The 16791-nt window shown below is 37.2% G+C and overlaps 1 protein-coding gene across 8 annotated transcripts in view; it reads left to right on the top strand.

Moving 5' to 3' along the window:
• ATP8A1 (ATPase phospholipid transporting 8A1) overlaps positions 1-16791 on the top strand; it is a 232344-nt gene that overhangs the window by 93895 nt on the left and 121658 nt on the right. For all 8 annotated transcript variants that reach the window (XM_042251351.2, XM_042251349.2, XM_060417595.1 and 5 more), the window contains 5 exons: positions 3662-3734; positions 6952-7057; positions 9249-9331; positions 13539-13588; positions 15430-15499. In XM_042251351.2, coding sequence (XP_042107285.1) covers positions 3662-3734; positions 6952-7057; positions 9249-9331; positions 13539-13588; positions 15430-15499 — 382 coding nt within the window. The remainder of the gene's footprint in view (positions 1-3661; positions 3735-6951; positions 7058-9248; positions 9332-13538; positions 13589-15429; positions 15500-16791) is intronic.

Here is a 16791-nt window from a genome sequence, read left to right as displayed (position 1 = left end):
ATAGTATTTGCTATGCAGAAGTATTTTAGCTTTGTGCAGACCATATTTTCTATTTGTTTTCTGAATACTAGGCCTTTCTACTCCTAAATTCTTTTTTAAGTTAAATAAAAATTGTTACTTATCTCTTCATTTGACACGATTTCATAGTCCACACTTTCATGATTCAGTTCAGTTCAGTTCAGTTGCTCAGTCATGGCCGACTCTTTGTGACCCCATGGACTGCAGCACGCCAGGTCTCCCTGTCCATCACCCGGTGTTTACTCAAATTTGTGTCCATTGAGTCGGTGATGCCATCCAACCATCTCAACTTCTGTCATCCCCTTCTCTTCCTGCCTTCAATCTTTCCCAGCATCACGGTCTTTTCAAATGAGTCAGCTCTTCGCATCAGGTGGCCAAAGCATTGGAATTTCAGCTTCAGCCATCAGTCCTTCTAATGAATATTCAGGAATGATTTCCTTTAGGATGGACTGGATGAATCTCCTTCCAGTCCAAGGAACTCTCAAGAGTCTTCTCCAGCACCACAGTTCAAAAGCATCAATTCTTTGGCACTCAGCTTTCTTTATAGTCCAACTCTCACATCCGTACATGACTACTGGAAAACTATAGCCTTGACTAGACAGACCTTTGTTGACAAAGTAATGTCTCTGCTTTTCAATATGCTGTCTAGGTTAGTCATAACTTTGCTTCCAAGGAGCAAGCATTTTTTAATTTCATGGCTGCAGTCACCATCTGCAGTGATTTTGGAGCCCAAAAAGATAGTCTATCACTGTTTCCACTGTTTCCCCATCTATTTGCCGTGAAGTGATGGGACCGGATGCCATGATCTTAGTTTTCTGAATGTTGAGCTTTAAGCCAGCTTTTTCACTCTCCTCTTTCACTTTCATCAAGAGTCCGTTTAGGTTCTTTGCTGTCTGCCATTAAAGGGGCTATCATCTGTATATCTGAGGTTATTGATATTTCTCCCAGCAATCTTGATTGCAGCTTGTGCTTCCTCCAGCCCAGCATTTCTCATGATGTACCCTGCATGTAAGTTAAATAAGCAGGGTGACAAGATACAGCCTTGACGTACTCCTTTTCCTATTTGGAACCAGTCTGTTGTTCCATGTCCAGTTCTAACTGTTTCTTCCTGACCTGCATACAGGTTTCTCAAGAGGCAGGTCAGGTGGTCTGGTATGCCCATCTCTTTCAGAATTTTCCACATTTTATTGTGATCCACACAGTCAAAAGCTTTGGCATAGTCAATAAAGCAGAAATAGATGTTTTTCTGGAACTCTCTTGCTTTTTCTATAATCCAAAGGATGTTAGCAATTTGATCTTCTCTGGTTCCTAATACTGATCAGGCCACACTTTTTGTAATTTATATTTATCCATAAAATTCTGAATCTTCTCATTTTTTATTGCTATTAGGATTCTTCATTTTTGGATGATTAGGAAATAATTATTTGCAATGTATCATAGTCTTTAAATCAGCCTACAAAAAGCAGTAAATTATATGACACTGTGGGTTAACTGCTCATTTTTCACTTTATCTTACTATTACACACCCTGCCTTATTGCTTTTTGCAAAACACCATAATTTCTTTGTCTCCTTATAAGGCAAAGTGTCACTTGAAAACTTCTATGGAAAGTTTTAACAGAATGTAGATGTTTGCAAATTCAAATAGCTTTGTCAGAATTTATTGGTTCTTATTTTGAAATGACTTTCGAGCTTCCAATTTTATCTGTTTACTTTTACTAAAAGTGAACATTTTGTGAGATTTCAGACAAGGGTGATGAGAACACCATGTCTGAGTTATCCAGACCAAACTGTGTAATTAGCAGATGAAATGCCAATGGTTTTATGATCTTGGAAAGGAAGCTCCTTTCTGGGAGAAGAGTTAGCATTTTCCACGTCAGAAGGTTTCACTGGTGAATGAAGGGCAGGATGTGTCCGTGTAAACATTTCAGTTGCATATCTAGTGTTATTTGTTATAAATACATTTTGAAAGTTTTATCAATTGTGGTAACTGTGATTTATGAAGTGAAAGAATTACTGGTGAGATTAATAAGACACATCTTCAAATTTGTAAAAGCGTTTAGTCCAGAATTCTTTAGAAGGAAGATAGACCTCCACATGCAAGATGTTACTGTGACTATTCCTTGACATTTCAATTTATCTAACAAATAAGTGGGAAAATATAACTAAGAACCGATAATGAATACGTTTTATAAATAATAGGGAGATTTTATAGAGCCCTGAATAATAAACTTTTTGAGAATGATAATATTTAGAGGAGAAATGTATGTTAATTTTTTCTGCCTGCCAGAAAAAGTTGTTTAAAAGTTTAAAAGTTCTTGGACTGTTCCTCTTTAAAACTAAGAAGGGGAAGAGTTTTAATTAATAAATATTAATTTGTTATTTCATAAATAAATTATTTATTATTAAAATAATATAAGGTGTTCATTCTGTTTCCTAGTGATGATGAGTTTTGAGAATTCTAATCTATGTGCTAATAAAGGTGCATTGTAATATTGAGAATTAATAGATCAAAGTGTTGCACATTAATAAAGATGTATTTTACTGTAAAATTCTAACTTCCTTTTATGGTGTATGGTTAAAAAGATATTTACATATATTGATGATCTGGTTTAGGTTATTTTACATTCTTTTCTTTTCTTCCATGATTTCTCCTTCCTTTCAAACAGCTGGCTTTAAAATATGAAACTCTTGATATTTGGCACATTGGCACTGATAATTCTCTTTGTAACCTGTAAATATTATGATTAAAAGCTTTTTGGATTACAGCTGTTTAATACTGAACACATTATTTTTTCCTCAACGACTTCTGAAATTTCCTTCTGTGCACAAAAGCTTTAGAGCTATATATTTTTACTGAACGGTAATAAGTATACTCTTGGTGTTTGACATTTCCACTTAAATGTTCCTTGTCCTTCCTTTGAATCTCAACATTTTGATATTAAATTGCATGGCTATGAGATTAGTAATAGCTAGATTATAGAGGCAATTCTCATTTGATTTGTTTCATATGGAGTTCAAGTTTGCTGATCTGAAGACAGCCACAACACAAAACCACATATATACTTTTCTGGCTTTTTTCTCCTTTACAGAGTAACATGTACATAATATATAAGATATGTGTTAGTGATAAATGTTAATGTAATGTGTAATCAGTTTATTCATATTTTTGTTTCATATGGTAATCATATAATATTACTCACTTCAAATAAATTTTCATGGCTAAAGTATTATTTTTATAATAACTCCATTAATTCTCACAATTTTTAAACCTTGAAAAAATTATGAAAGTAGAAAAATTCAATTCCATGTATATTAGCAGTTTTGTTACATTTTTTTAATTAAATTTTTTTTTAACTTCATATGGCTACAACATAATTTTACTCCAGGAAAATGAACGGTAAAATGCTATTTTTTATTAACACAGAAAAAGGCTTTCACATTTTATAATGTTTAAAAATATCTTATGATTCAATCATGAAATATATGATATGTTATTTGAAATGTGGACTAAATTATACTTAATTAATTAGATTTAATTTATTAAGAGTTTGTAGGCATAATGATTTATTTTAAAAGTAACTTACAGATAGATCCGCAGGCTTGTATAAATGAATCAAATATGCTCCATTTTTTCCCCTTTAGGCAGAATTCACAGTTTGGAGATGAAAAAACATTTAGTGATTCATCATTGCTGGAAAACCTCCAAAATAATCATGTAAGAAACATAGTACCATTATCTTTTCATTAATAAATGAAAACTAATGAGTGTTTCTCTGAATTACCTTCCATGCTTATATATTCCATTTTTTACTTTCATGATCATTTTTAATAATTATAAAAATCTGTTGTCTCTAAATTATTTTTACTTGGCCAATACGAATCTGTGATTTTTAGAAATTTACTTTTAACACTGCTATTTATCGATACTCTACTTTTTAAAAATATTGTATAATTTAGAGCTCTATTTACATGAAAGAACTCATTGTTAACAATTTCAAAATATCTATAGAAGTTAATTACTTACTCAAAATTATAGGCCAGTGCTAAATCTATACAATAAGAACTTTGAACATCTGCCACCCAATGTGAGTATTCCACTTATAAAGTTACTGATACTTACTAAAATTCCATCTGATCAAAGGATATGATTTCTGGAGTTTAAGAGCTTCCCAAGTGGCACTAGTGGTAAAGAATCTGCCTGCCAGTGCAGCAGACATAAGAGACTCGGGTTCGATCCCTGGGTCGGAAACATCCCCTGGAGGAGAAAATGACAACACTCTCCAGTATTCTTGCCTGGAAAATTCCATGGGCAGAGAAGCCTGGAGGGCTGCAGTTCCATGGAGCTGTAAAGAGTCAGATGCAACTGAGCACACCTAGGTTTAAATCCGCAACTTTTTCTCACAATCATTTCAAGCTCAGTGCGTCAAAACTTGAACTCACGCTCATCACCCCAAAACTAGTCCCTTCCTAGCACTGGTAGCCTTGCCACCCCTGCCCCTGGGCAGGGCCCTAGCAGTGCATTCATGTGGATATTTTTGCTTTCAACAAAACATGAGCTTCAAGATCCACAAAATCTAGACCTAGACCCACCTCTTCCTTCCTGTGTTCTCAGGTTCAGTTACACAGTCAATTATCTTATAACTCCATCTAGGAGCTTAGGGTTGCTTTGTTGCCTCTATTCTCTCCATCTCCAGATCTGTAATGAACCACTAGTTCAGTTCAGTTCAGTCGCTCAGCCGTGTCCGACTCTTTGCGACCCCATGAATCGCAGCACGCCAGGCCTCCCTGTCCATCACCAACTCCCGGAGTTCACTCAAACTCGCGTTCATCCAGTCAGTGATGCCATCTCATCCTCGGTCATCCCCTTCTCCTCCTGCCCCCAATCCCTCCCAGCATCAGAGTTTTTTCCAATGAGTCAACTCTTTGTATGAGGTGGGCAAAGTACTGGAGTTTCAGCTTTCGCATCATTCCTTCCAAAGAATCCCAGGGCTGATCTCCTTCAGAATGGACTGGTTGGATCTTGGAGTCCAAGGGACTCTCAAGAGTCTTCTCCAACACCACAGTTCAAAAGCATCAATTCTTCGGTGCTCAGCCTTCTTCAGTCCATTCACTAAGCCCTTGTCAATACAACTTTCTTGTGTTTGTGTACGCATGCGCGTGCTCAGTCACACAGTTGTGGCCAACTCTTTGTGACCCCGTGGACTGTAGCCTGTCTGGTTCCTCTGTCCATGGGATTTCCCAGGCAAGAACACTGCAGTGGGTTGCCACTTCCTCCTCCAGGGGATCTTCCCCATCCAGGATCAAAGCTGCATCTCCTGCGCCTCCTGAATTGACAGGCAGATTCTTTACTACTGCACCACTGGGAAGCCCATGACTTTCTAGAACATGTCCTAAATGTCTTCTTCACCTCATTCTCACTTTCTCTACCCCAGTCAAGACTACCAGCATCCTCCAGGTAAAATGCCACAACAGCCTCCTAACCATTCTCCTGGTTTCCATTTTCACCCCTTCCCATCCTTGTTGCACATGGCAGCTAGAATGACGCCAGTGGAAATTAAGTCCCAACACACCCCTGCTGAAAACCACTCTCTGGCTTCCCTCTCAACTTACAAAGCTGCGTGATCCAGCCTCTGCCTAAGTCACCAGCCTCACTTGGACCTACCCTCCCTTTCTTTCTCCTCCGGCTATACTGGCTTTCTCTTATTTTCTCATATATGCTTCATTCTTTCCTCCTTTAGGACCTTTTCAGTCATGTGTTATTCCTGCTCGATGGAAAACTCTGTGCTCAGTACTTCATGAGGCTAAAACTTCATCAGCTTAAAGATCACATTGTGTTGAGAATAACCACAAACTGACCCAAATAATACTGTGTGATTTTCACACATTTTATCCTTTGTAACCCTCTTCACAGTATAAATAAATGGTGTGAAATTTGCTCAGTCATGTCCAACTCTTGGCAACACAGTCCATGGAATTCTCCAGGCCAGAATACTGGAGTGGGTAGCTGTTCCCTTCTCCAGGGGACCTTCCCAACCCAGGGATCAAACCCAGGTCTTTCGCATTGCAGGCAGGTTCTTTACCAGCTGAACCACAAGGGAAGCCCATAAATAAATGATACTTGTGTACTATTTATCTATGTTCTGTTTTCCCGCAAGTCAAAGCATCATGAAGCAGGGACCTTGTCTGATTTGTCTGCTGTTCTAGCCTGAACATCAGTTTTGTTTTGTTTTTTTCAGATAATGTTTTGATGTACCTTTCCAGTCATTTTAGTTTTTTGTTCCAAGAGCGTGGAGGAATTTTTTTTTCCTTTATTAATTCGAGTGACACTTTTCTTCATCAGGAACCAGAAAAGATGTTTAATTTCAAAAATCTGGTTGCTATTCTCCTATAAACTCAAAAACTCCTTGCAGAAAGGATCCTGTCTTCCTCAGGCCATAACTACGCAGGACTTGCTCAGTCAATCCTTTTTTATTTAGTAGAACACTAGTCAGGTTATGGTGGTTGTTTTTGGAAAGAGCAGCCAAAACGTCTATAGGAATCCTCTGCCATCATCACCGCAACCCAAAGTAGTGGAACCGCAGTAAGATTGGATGCCTAAGATTTAAATCTGATCAGGAATTAGAACTAGGTAAATGAACATTTTAGAATTCCTCTCGTCCTCTGATAACAGGATTCAACCACATCTGCCTTTTTCACTGTGCCTGTTCTATTTAACAAGACAAAGTGGCCTTATATAAATGGTTAGAAAAGGAATGAAGAGGTTCCAAAATGAAGGATTTTAGTGAAAAATATTTTTTCTTCATAGTGTTGATTTCTTGGCTTTCACCCTCAATGTTTAACAGTTGCACTCAAATATACATGAGGTAATACTACTATCATTGTGTCATAATGGTTAAATGAAAGGGTCTAAATTATGTGTTTATTTCTTACAGCCCACTGCACCAATAATATGTGAATTTCTTACAATGATGGCCGTGTGTCACACAGCAGTACCAGAGCGGGAAGGTGATAAGATTATTTACCAGGCAGCATCTCCAGGTACAAATGAAGCAATTGTGATGTATTTCTTGGTTGAAAATTGTTCTGAAATATGAGATTGTTCAGAAAATTTTAATTTGAAGAAGTAAAACAACCAAGTCACTTTAGTTTCAGATTAAAAATGTTATTTACTAATTAGAAACGTTGGCTTTCAAAATTGTATATATTTTAAAATCTATAATATTTGTTATATAACATGTTATATGGAAATTTGAATAACAAAATTCATACAAGTTAAAAAAAATGGTATCTATGTGCATAGTAAGTTTTCCCTTCTTTATAAATAATTAAGAAAAAACTATTGGTCATAAGCTGCTTTTTCACATAAGCTGGCAGGAAAAGGAAGATCCGTTTCCCTGAATAGTGTTGATTTTAGAATATAAACTTTTCTTCTTTTGGAAATGATAATCAAGGAGTTTGCTGTGTATTTACTTGAATGAGAAGAGCTTTACACTTAGAGAAGAGACGCCATACTTAGACTTATTTTCAGTGTAAAATTGAGTAAATAGCCAATTTGATGACTAAGATTTCAGGAAAGAAGGAACACACTTTAGGGAACTTTTTTATAAGTTTCCTTAAAAAAAAAAAACTTTTTATTTTGTATTGGAGTATAGTCAATTAACAATATTGTGATAGTTTCAGGCGGACAGCAGGACTCAGCCATACATATACATGTATCCATTCTCCCCAAACTCTCCTCCCATCCAGGCTGCCATATAACTTTGAGCAGAGTTCCATGTGCTATTCACTTGGTCCCTGTTGGTTATCATTTTTAACACAGTAGTGTGTACAGACCAGTCTCAAATTTCCTAACTAGCCCCTCCCCCTGTTTTAAACTGTATTACAAACCAGCACCTGCAACCTTGTAGAATATACCAGATTCCTAAAAACCATGAGATACACTCTTTATCATTAAGATAGACACTGTATGGATGTTTTATCTCACACCCTTCCCTCAAAAACAAAAATGTTTTGATATAACATGGTGAGAAGAGTAATATGTAATACAGTGAAACATCAGTTCAAGTGAAGTCGCTCAGTCGTGTCTAATTCTTTGTGATCCAATGGACTGTAGCCTACCAGGCTCTTCCGTCCACGGGATTTTCCAGGCAAGAGTACTGGAGTGGGTTGCCATCTCCTTCTCCAGGGGATCTTCCCAACCCAGGGTTCGAACCTGGGTCTCCCACATTGTAGGTAGATGCTTTACCATCTGACCCCTCAATATTCATGGTGTTATTAATAATTTTCCTATATTCAGCATTTTAGGAGGAAAAGGATAAAACTTAAGAAGGTACTTTTGTGCCACTCGTTTTTTTCCAATTTAAGAAGAAATTGACATACATCACTGTATCCCTACTATTTATTTATGTTATAATGGAAATTTGTAGCTTTTGATAACCTTTCTCCACTTCCCCTTTACCACCCTTCCACCTCTGATAACCACATCTGATCTCTTTTTATATGAGTTTGAGGGGGGTGGGTTTCTCTTCTCTTTTTTCTTTAGATTCCACATATAAGTGAGATCATACAGTATTTTTCTTTGTCTGTCTGACTTTTTCTCTTAGCATGATGCCTTCATGGTCTATCCATGTTGTTGCTATTATGGGGTTTCCTCATTTATACACATCATTTATTTTAAGAAAAGTTTTATGGAGAATATGCTGGACCAAGACCTACTTTGAAGTTATCCTTTTTAGGTCTGGTTGGCTAACAGTGAGACTTAGCCCTCAAGAATATGCCTCTGGGATCTATACATGTCTCAAATTCTGACGATCATTCTACTTAAACCCTGGGCGTTGTCATATGATTTTAAAAGAAATGGATTTCAATAACAGGAGTCAGAATAAAAAGAACTTTAATTCATTTTAAAATTAAGCAGACTATTGTATTGCAGTCTTAGTCTCATATTTTGGGATATCTTACTCTCAGATGGTAAAGTGTTTGCCTACAGTGCGGGACACCCAGGTTCAATCCCTGGGTCAGGAAGATCTCCTGGAGAAGGAAATGGCAACCCACTCCAGTATTCTTGCCTGGAAAATCGCATGGGTGAAGGAGCTTGGTAGGCTACAGTCCATGGGGTCACAAAGAGTCAGACATGACTGAGAGACTTCACTTTCACTTTTCTTTCACTCTCATATTTGGGATAAATTTTTTCACCATGTATTTGCTTTTTTCTGTTTGCCTAAAACAGATGAGGGAGCCTTGGTCAGAGCAGCCAAGCAGCTGAATTTTGTTTTCACTGGAAGAACGCCTGACTCAGTGATTATAGATTCAGTAAGTTATTTAATTCTCTTTTTTATCAGAGCAATGCTTATGCAAGCTTCAAAGATAAAATAATACCAAAAAGCTCATAATAAAAACAGAGGTTCCCTACTCTAGTTCTCTCCAGAAGCAACAACTTTTCTATTCTTTTAGCTGTTTCTTCAGACATTTATGCATCCTTTTTTAATGTGTTGATGAATGAAATATATTTCAATTCTTCAATTTTAGACATATCTACTGACTTTCTATTCAGTTATGTTAAATGAGGGATTATTTCTCTTGACTCACCATCCCTTTCCAGTAGTAGTATAATTATATTACAATGCTTGGTTAAACAAGTATTCGGACCCAGATGCTGTATGGGCAAAAGATTGAAACAAACATTTCACGAAAGGAGATATACAGATGGCCAGTGCACACATGAAAACACATCATTAATCATCAGGGAAATGCAAATTAAAGTCTCAGTGAGACACTGCAACATACCCACCAAGAAAAGTAGAATTAAAAACATTATGGCAGCACCTAATGTTAATGAAACTGCAGAGCAAGGGGCTCACCTATATGTTGCTAGTAGAGGTGTAAGATGGTACAACCCCTTTGGAAAACCTTTTAGAGTTTTCCAGTTCAGGTGAACATGTACCTGATGGAGCAGTTGTGCTTATACTTGCCCAGAAGAAGTAAAAGCATGTGTTTGCAGAGAGATGTTTCGTGGTATGGTCATAGCAGCTGTATTTAGAGTAACCAAAAGCTAGAAACAAACCAAATGTCCATCACTAGGCGGATGGATTGACAAATTGTGATACACAGTGGAATAGCTGAACAATAAAAAAAGAGGAAAATGATTGATTCATTACCAGCATTGATAAGTCTCAGGAACAGGCTGAGAAAAAAGAAAAAAAGCCAGACACAGACAGCTGCATACTCTGCATTTATATCAAGGTTGAGATCAGGAAAAAGTGACTTATGGTCTTAGAATTCAGAGCAGTGGTTGTCTCCACGTAAGGGGGGAGATTGGGAAAGGGGGCAAAAGAATTTATAGGACAGTGGAAATGTTCTGTGTCTTGATTGGGGTGGTAGTTACACCAAGTATACCTTTATCAAACCATAGAATTTTCATTGAACTACATATTTAAGCTCTATGTACAGTATTGTATATAAATTATATCTCATTAAGCATTTTTATTTAGTGTTTATGTTATTATGCCTGTATTGATATTCCTAGCAAAACATTGTTTTATTCAGTATTTATTTTCTTTGTTTTTAATTTTGTGTTTTCAGATACAAAATTATCTCCTGAAAATAATTTTTTTTCTTTAATTCTTAAAAATAAATCTCTTATGTTTTTTCCAAGTGCAGCATTTTCTTTCTACCTATTACTAATTGTTCTAATTGTTTCGTAACTTCTTAGTGCACTTTTATCAGTACAGTTACACCAGATAATCTGGCCAGTGGGCAGTCACAGTCTTTCCCTTGAGATGTTCCTCCTGAAATACCCGCCGCCCCACCCCGCCCCTGTTCTCCTTACTCTGGGCCAGTTTTGTTCAGAGGTCAGCTTCTATGGCACTTGGAATGCCTTTTGATTGTCTCCTGTTTTGGGCTTGCTATTTCCTGTAAGTCAAAACTTCTTTCTTAGAACCTGGCATTGATAGAACATGTTTTCTGTCCATTTCAGCAAAGGTGTCACAGAAGCAGAAGTCACAGTAGTGAGAGCCCTCAGCACGCCCAGCTCCTGACTCAGGGCTCCACGCTGCCCTGGTGCACAGCTCAGTCCCGCTCGTGGTTCTCGAGAGGAAGCGCTTTCCTGTCTCCCTGGGGACTTTCCTTAACTCTCTCCTGTGTTAGATCTTCTGTTTCCTGAGTCCCGTGTCTTCCTTGTTCTTGGCCTATGCTTGTTTTCATGGAGAACTTTCTTTATTGGCTTCTTGAGAAAAGGCACATGGGAAATTACTTGTTGTTTAGTCCTTTTAAGCATAAACATTTTTATCTGACCTTTATACTTAATTGGTGGTCCTGCTGAATAGAGAATTCCAGGGTGGGAATCAGTTTCCTGAGAAATTTTTATTGCCTGGCTTCCTGTATGCCTAATTGAGAAGTCAGAAGCCACTGGGACTCTAGTTTTTGTGACTTGCCCACGGCCTCCCTCAAGAAGTTTGCGAGATCTCCTTTATCCCAAGAATTCTGAAATTTCACAACCATGTACCACAGTGAGAATATTTTAACTCACTGTACTGAGCACTGAGTGGACACTTTTCCATTTGGAAATCTACATCCTTCCATTCTGGAAATTTTTCTTGAATGAGTCTGTTCATTTTTCTTCTGCTTTTTTCTCTGCTCTCTCTTTTTAGAATTCCTGAGCACATCTTTTAACTTTTCTGACCTGCTTTTCGTGTTCTCGCCTTCTTATTCTACTTTTTGGAAGTTTTCCTCTTTTCTCTTCTTAGACTTCAATTGATTTTCTTTTTGTTTCTGATATTACATGTTTTAGCTTCCAGAAGCTTTTATTGTTTTCTCAATATTTCTTTTTTTAATAGTATCCTGTTTTTCCTTCATAGGTGTACTTATGTTACTTCTCTGAAAGGAAAAATGATAGTTTTCTTTTTTATGTTTTCTTTTTTTAAAAAGTTATAGAGAGTTTAAATAAGCATATCATTTTATTGGAACATAAAATAGTATTAAGCTATCATTATAGTTGTTTTGATTATTGCACTGGGAGAAGCATACTTCACCAAAAATTAAACATCAACTTTCACATATTCTTTTCTGGAGTTTCTCATTCTCTACTTAGGAGAAAAGAGCATTTAATTACTGCACCGCTTGCATATGGGATGCGTAATAGGCTATGCACGATCTTTGATGAGAGCTGCAATATGCAGAGAAATAAGGCCAGTCTCCTCCTGTGCCACCAAAGAGAGCACAGTACGTGAATGTTACTCACAGAAGCATAACCATTGTTACAGGCAGCTTTTCGTCTCAGACATTGTCTTTGTTTTTCCATGGGTCCCATTAACAAGCATTTACTGGTGGATCTAGCAATATTTCCAAGGGTGTAAAACACTGCAGAAGGTTTTATGCCTCGAGGAATCTGCACCCATCCAGTTCCAATGATACAACAGAAAATGCCCCACAAGAAAGCATATGACAAACCACCTCATCCTGGTATGGAAATGGAGTGAAGAGGCTTCCGGGACCTGTCGACCAGCCCTTTGTGCCCGTCAGGAAGCCCAGGCCGACACCAGTGTTTTCTTCTGGAATTCTCTTTCTTCCAAATTGCACTTATCTGTTTTGGGTATCTGTGATCCATGATAATAGCTGTCCTTGGATATCTGTTCATCTTTGGTTTTCTTATGGTTAAGAGTAAAGAATTTGCAATCTGATATGGCAGTTCTAAGAGGGTATTTGTCAACATTGGGCTTCACTGTGCAGTGGTCTGGTGGGATTCGTTTGGGAAATCATGGTTGTCTGTACCTTTAGGACTCAACCTGGGCTTATAGATTCCCGAGAGAACAATCTTCCACCCTTCCTGCCAGGAAAGATTTGGTTGCCAGAATGTAGGGGGCCAAGTGGGTTGTGGGTATTGGGGCCTAGGCTTTAGTACAAATACAATAATACTATATCTTCAAGTGTGCCAACTTCTAGAAAAAAGAAACTTTATAGAGCAGAGCCTCTGGTCTTCCGCCAGCATGCAGGAAGAGCCAGCACCCAGAACAGCAGCTCTTTCCCTTTAGGGCACTCCTTTACCTTCCAGTTCTAGAACTACCTGTTATTCCTCTTCCCTAGGCCTTTTAGGGATTATTCAATACAGGTCAGGCTGGTTCTCACCTTTTCCCCATTACCACTGTGTATATAATAGCATTTGCTACTTCTTGCATCTGCTAAGCAAGCATATCTCACTTATCTGTTTTCTAGCTTCCAAATTTTTAATGCCATTTTCTCTTTTCCTATTTTCCTGCCATTGTAAGTTTCTTTTATTTCTTTCTTTCTTTTTTTTTTTTGTTTGTAGTTTTGGTGGGGCTTTGGGAAGGATGAATAGTAATTGCATTTGTTCAATCTTCCATCTTAACCTGAAAAGTTAATAAATTCAATTAAGGGTGATGTATTTTAGAAAGGACAATTAGTGGTGACATTTTTTACATTAAAACTTCATGACTGGCGTTTATTTCCAAGGAGCCAAAGCTACTTCTTACTGTATGTAATCATATTTTCCTTTTCTTCATAGCTGGGGCAGGAAGAAAGATATGAATTGCTCAATGTCTTGGAGTTTACCAGGTAAAACATCTGCTCTGTGGTTTGTGTGCATGTCATACATTTCCCTCCATTTAAACTTTTTTCCTTTTAAATAAGAAGAAAATGTGATTTATTTCATTTAAATAAATTTATTTAGACCCAATATTAAGTTAAAATATTCAATACAATTTTTAATTGTCATTTGTAAGAAAATCATAAACTGTTTTCTTCAGAGACTTGTAAGGCATGTCTTCTGGAGGCAGTGTAATGATATTTCTGAACATAACAATCTGCATCACAACTGTAGGGTACAGGCCCGGGTAGTGATCAGAAAACATTATACTTAGGGGCACTAAGATTTATGTAGAATTAAAATGAATCAAGAGTCAGGAACTTGCCGTTCTAATTATGTGCTTATTATAACATCTAATTGTCATAGGGATTTCAGAAACTCATATTCATCTCTTTGTTAGGTATAAAACTAGTTTCCATATAGTAGGAATAGAGACAGAAGGGATGGTCCACAGTGGATAAACGTGCAGCTGTTCGTGGCCAAATGAATAGGAATTTCTTGTTGGAAGCTTCCATCCAAGTGATTGCAAAAATCCTGCATCTGGAGTGACGGGCATATTGGAGACTCGAGGAGTGGAGAGACGATAAGAGAATGCTCATAGTCCTGTGAGGAGATGGGAGCAGGGTCATTAGAGAAATGTAGGTGACGAGGCAGTGTGGAGCACTCTGTGACCCTGGGACCAGGTATTTACTAACCTGTGACAGGGCGGCTTTTCTCCAGCAGTGTCCACTTACTCTGCTGGACCACAGAAGGCATTCCTGTTCGCCCGTGATTTGGGAGTTTTGTCAGGAGAAGAAAAGAGCAAGGAAGTTGATGAACCAGGGACCAGGCCATCGAAGCTGGATTAGGAGAAACATGAATCAGGAAGGGCTGAGGCAGACTACAGAGATGTTACAAAGTGTGGTCCTAAAGCACAGGGATGATCAGAGACACTAATGCAGCGGAAATAAAAGATGGAGAAAGAGAGGACTAAACAGTCCAAGATATTTCTAAAGGCAACTACACTATATCTAACTACTGTATTGGATTCATCTCAGTTTTTTAGCTGCAGAACGTTATAAGGCAACATGAATAGGCACTGACACTAGAGAAGTCTTTTTTACCCCTTATTTCTGGAGAGAATGCTTATGCATACTTGATTCCAAGTGAGGCTTATCCTGTGCAATGCCATACGTGCTTATTCTGTTCCTTGTTAACTTGTAGTCTCTTTGCTAATCCATTGAAAGATGTGTATGTTTGCCTAAGAACTTTTATCAGTCTGTATCGCCAACACAATGTTAAGCTGTTTGTGCTCATTAACTAGAGTTTGTAATATGAATTAGGTTTTTTAAATGATGCCAGTGGTTTGCTAGTAATTAAAAAATGATAGTTGTGAAGGCTTAAGTAAGTTTTTAAAGTGCTAGTATATGCCTTTTGATTGGGTGTATACTTAAAATTGATTATCATTTCTCTTTTTAATAATTCATCATAAAAGATTCTGGCTTAAATATTTTCTAAATCTGAAAACATTGAACCAGAACTCTTCTCTCTCTGCCCTGGTGGGTATTAACTCTTGCAGGTTTCTTGGGAGCTACTTGGTAAATTATTCCTTTAGGGCAGCAGATGGTACCCACATATCTTAAAAAACAATGTGACTTTCAAAGGCACTCAGCTACACACTCAGGCAATGGTTTGTGTATGTGGAGGGATCAGCCTCATAACTTGGTCAAATTTATTTTTTCAGTGTGAGCATTAAAATATGTGAGACATGACAAACATATAGATGCGTCTTCTCACTATGGTGACACATTGTGGAAAACCTTTCTTTCAGCGCTAGAAAAAGAATGTCAGTGATCGTTCGCACTCCATCCGGGAAGTTACGACTTTACTGCAAAGGAGCTGTAAGTTTGTATTTTTGTCTTTTATGATTTTGATTTATGATGGTTTATAATGTATATGTTAAACATTCTGCTATGGAAATGTAACACAGATGTTTAGCCTGAAGTTGCTGACATCCACTTTTGGAGGTGTTTTATAGTAATAGTGTTCAGCCTCTTCTGGTGAAATTCAGAATTCCTTCTGGGTAAATTGGGTGCTTTGAAAAAGTTTGGCCGAGGTTATTTATATAATTCAGTTTTTGAGGTTTATATATTATAAATATTTTAGAAGACAATAATACAGAAAATATTTTAAAATTAAATTAGAAATGTAGCAACCTATACCAATTTGAATCTGATTTTTTAAAGGCCATAGAAATGGGGGGAATGGATTGCAGTTATTGCTGTAATTTCTTCATATGGTGATTACCATTTGTATTGTATTTGCATTGTTTTAATTATAACAGCATTTCTAACTATTGGTTGGCTTTTGTATTTGGCAGGTTTTATTGACAGGACAGTAATTTGTCATTCTAACTGAATTTCCCTAGTTAAAACATGTTTATGCTCATGGAAAAATAAGAAGTCTACTCTCCAGGGCCTTTTTTTATTCTTGAAATTAGTTAATATTTCCCTTCAGATTTATCCTTTCAGTCTACATAGTGTATACTTGGAGCAATCAGGTAACTTACAAACTTAGAACTTTCCAATTTTGAATATAGTCAATAGTCTTGCTTTCTTACATGGAACTTGAAAGATGAACTTGTTTAGAAGCCCAAGCTTATTATTTAAATTCCTGTTGAGAATGTTTTTCAATACCTTGGTTTTAATGCTTCAGAACATAATTTTTTAATGCCTTGGTTTTAAAAGATTGGAAGAGAATAATTTCATGACGTCTCATGAATTTAGTTTTAGAGTTTCTTTGGTTGTTGAACAAGCACGTAAACAACTGTAGGGTGAACTCGCTCCAGGTGAAATCATTTGGATAAACTGTTCTAACAGAGGATGTTAGAGCTCAACATGATAAAAAAATTACAGTTATTTTTAATCAAAAAGAAATTTGAGGGAGGGGAGAATGGGTTACATGTAAGATAAATTAGAAATCATAAATACGTTTAGGGGAAAACATCAACCAATGAAATAAGCTCTAGCAGCCTGTCCATCAGGTTGCAAAGAGTCAGACATGACTGAGAGACAAACACATTATAGTCCATGCAGAAGGCCACATTCTGCCCCCTGCTTTGACCGTCAGTTTCTTCCACTAGAACGCTTAATTACCTTGAGAGTTTAATCTCCCTAGCCTTTTTATTATTCAT

This window comes from Ovis aries, chromosome 6 (genome assembly GCF_016772045.2).
Source record: "Ovis aries strain OAR_USU_Benz2616 breed Rambouillet chromosome 6, ARS-UI_Ramb_v3.0, whole genome shotgun sequence".
Taxonomy (NCBI): Eukaryota; Metazoa; Chordata; class Mammalia; order Artiodactyla; family Bovidae; genus Ovis; species Ovis aries.
The sequence above is the reverse complement of the archived record's forward strand: the minus strand, read 5'-3'. Positions and strand labels throughout refer to the sequence as shown.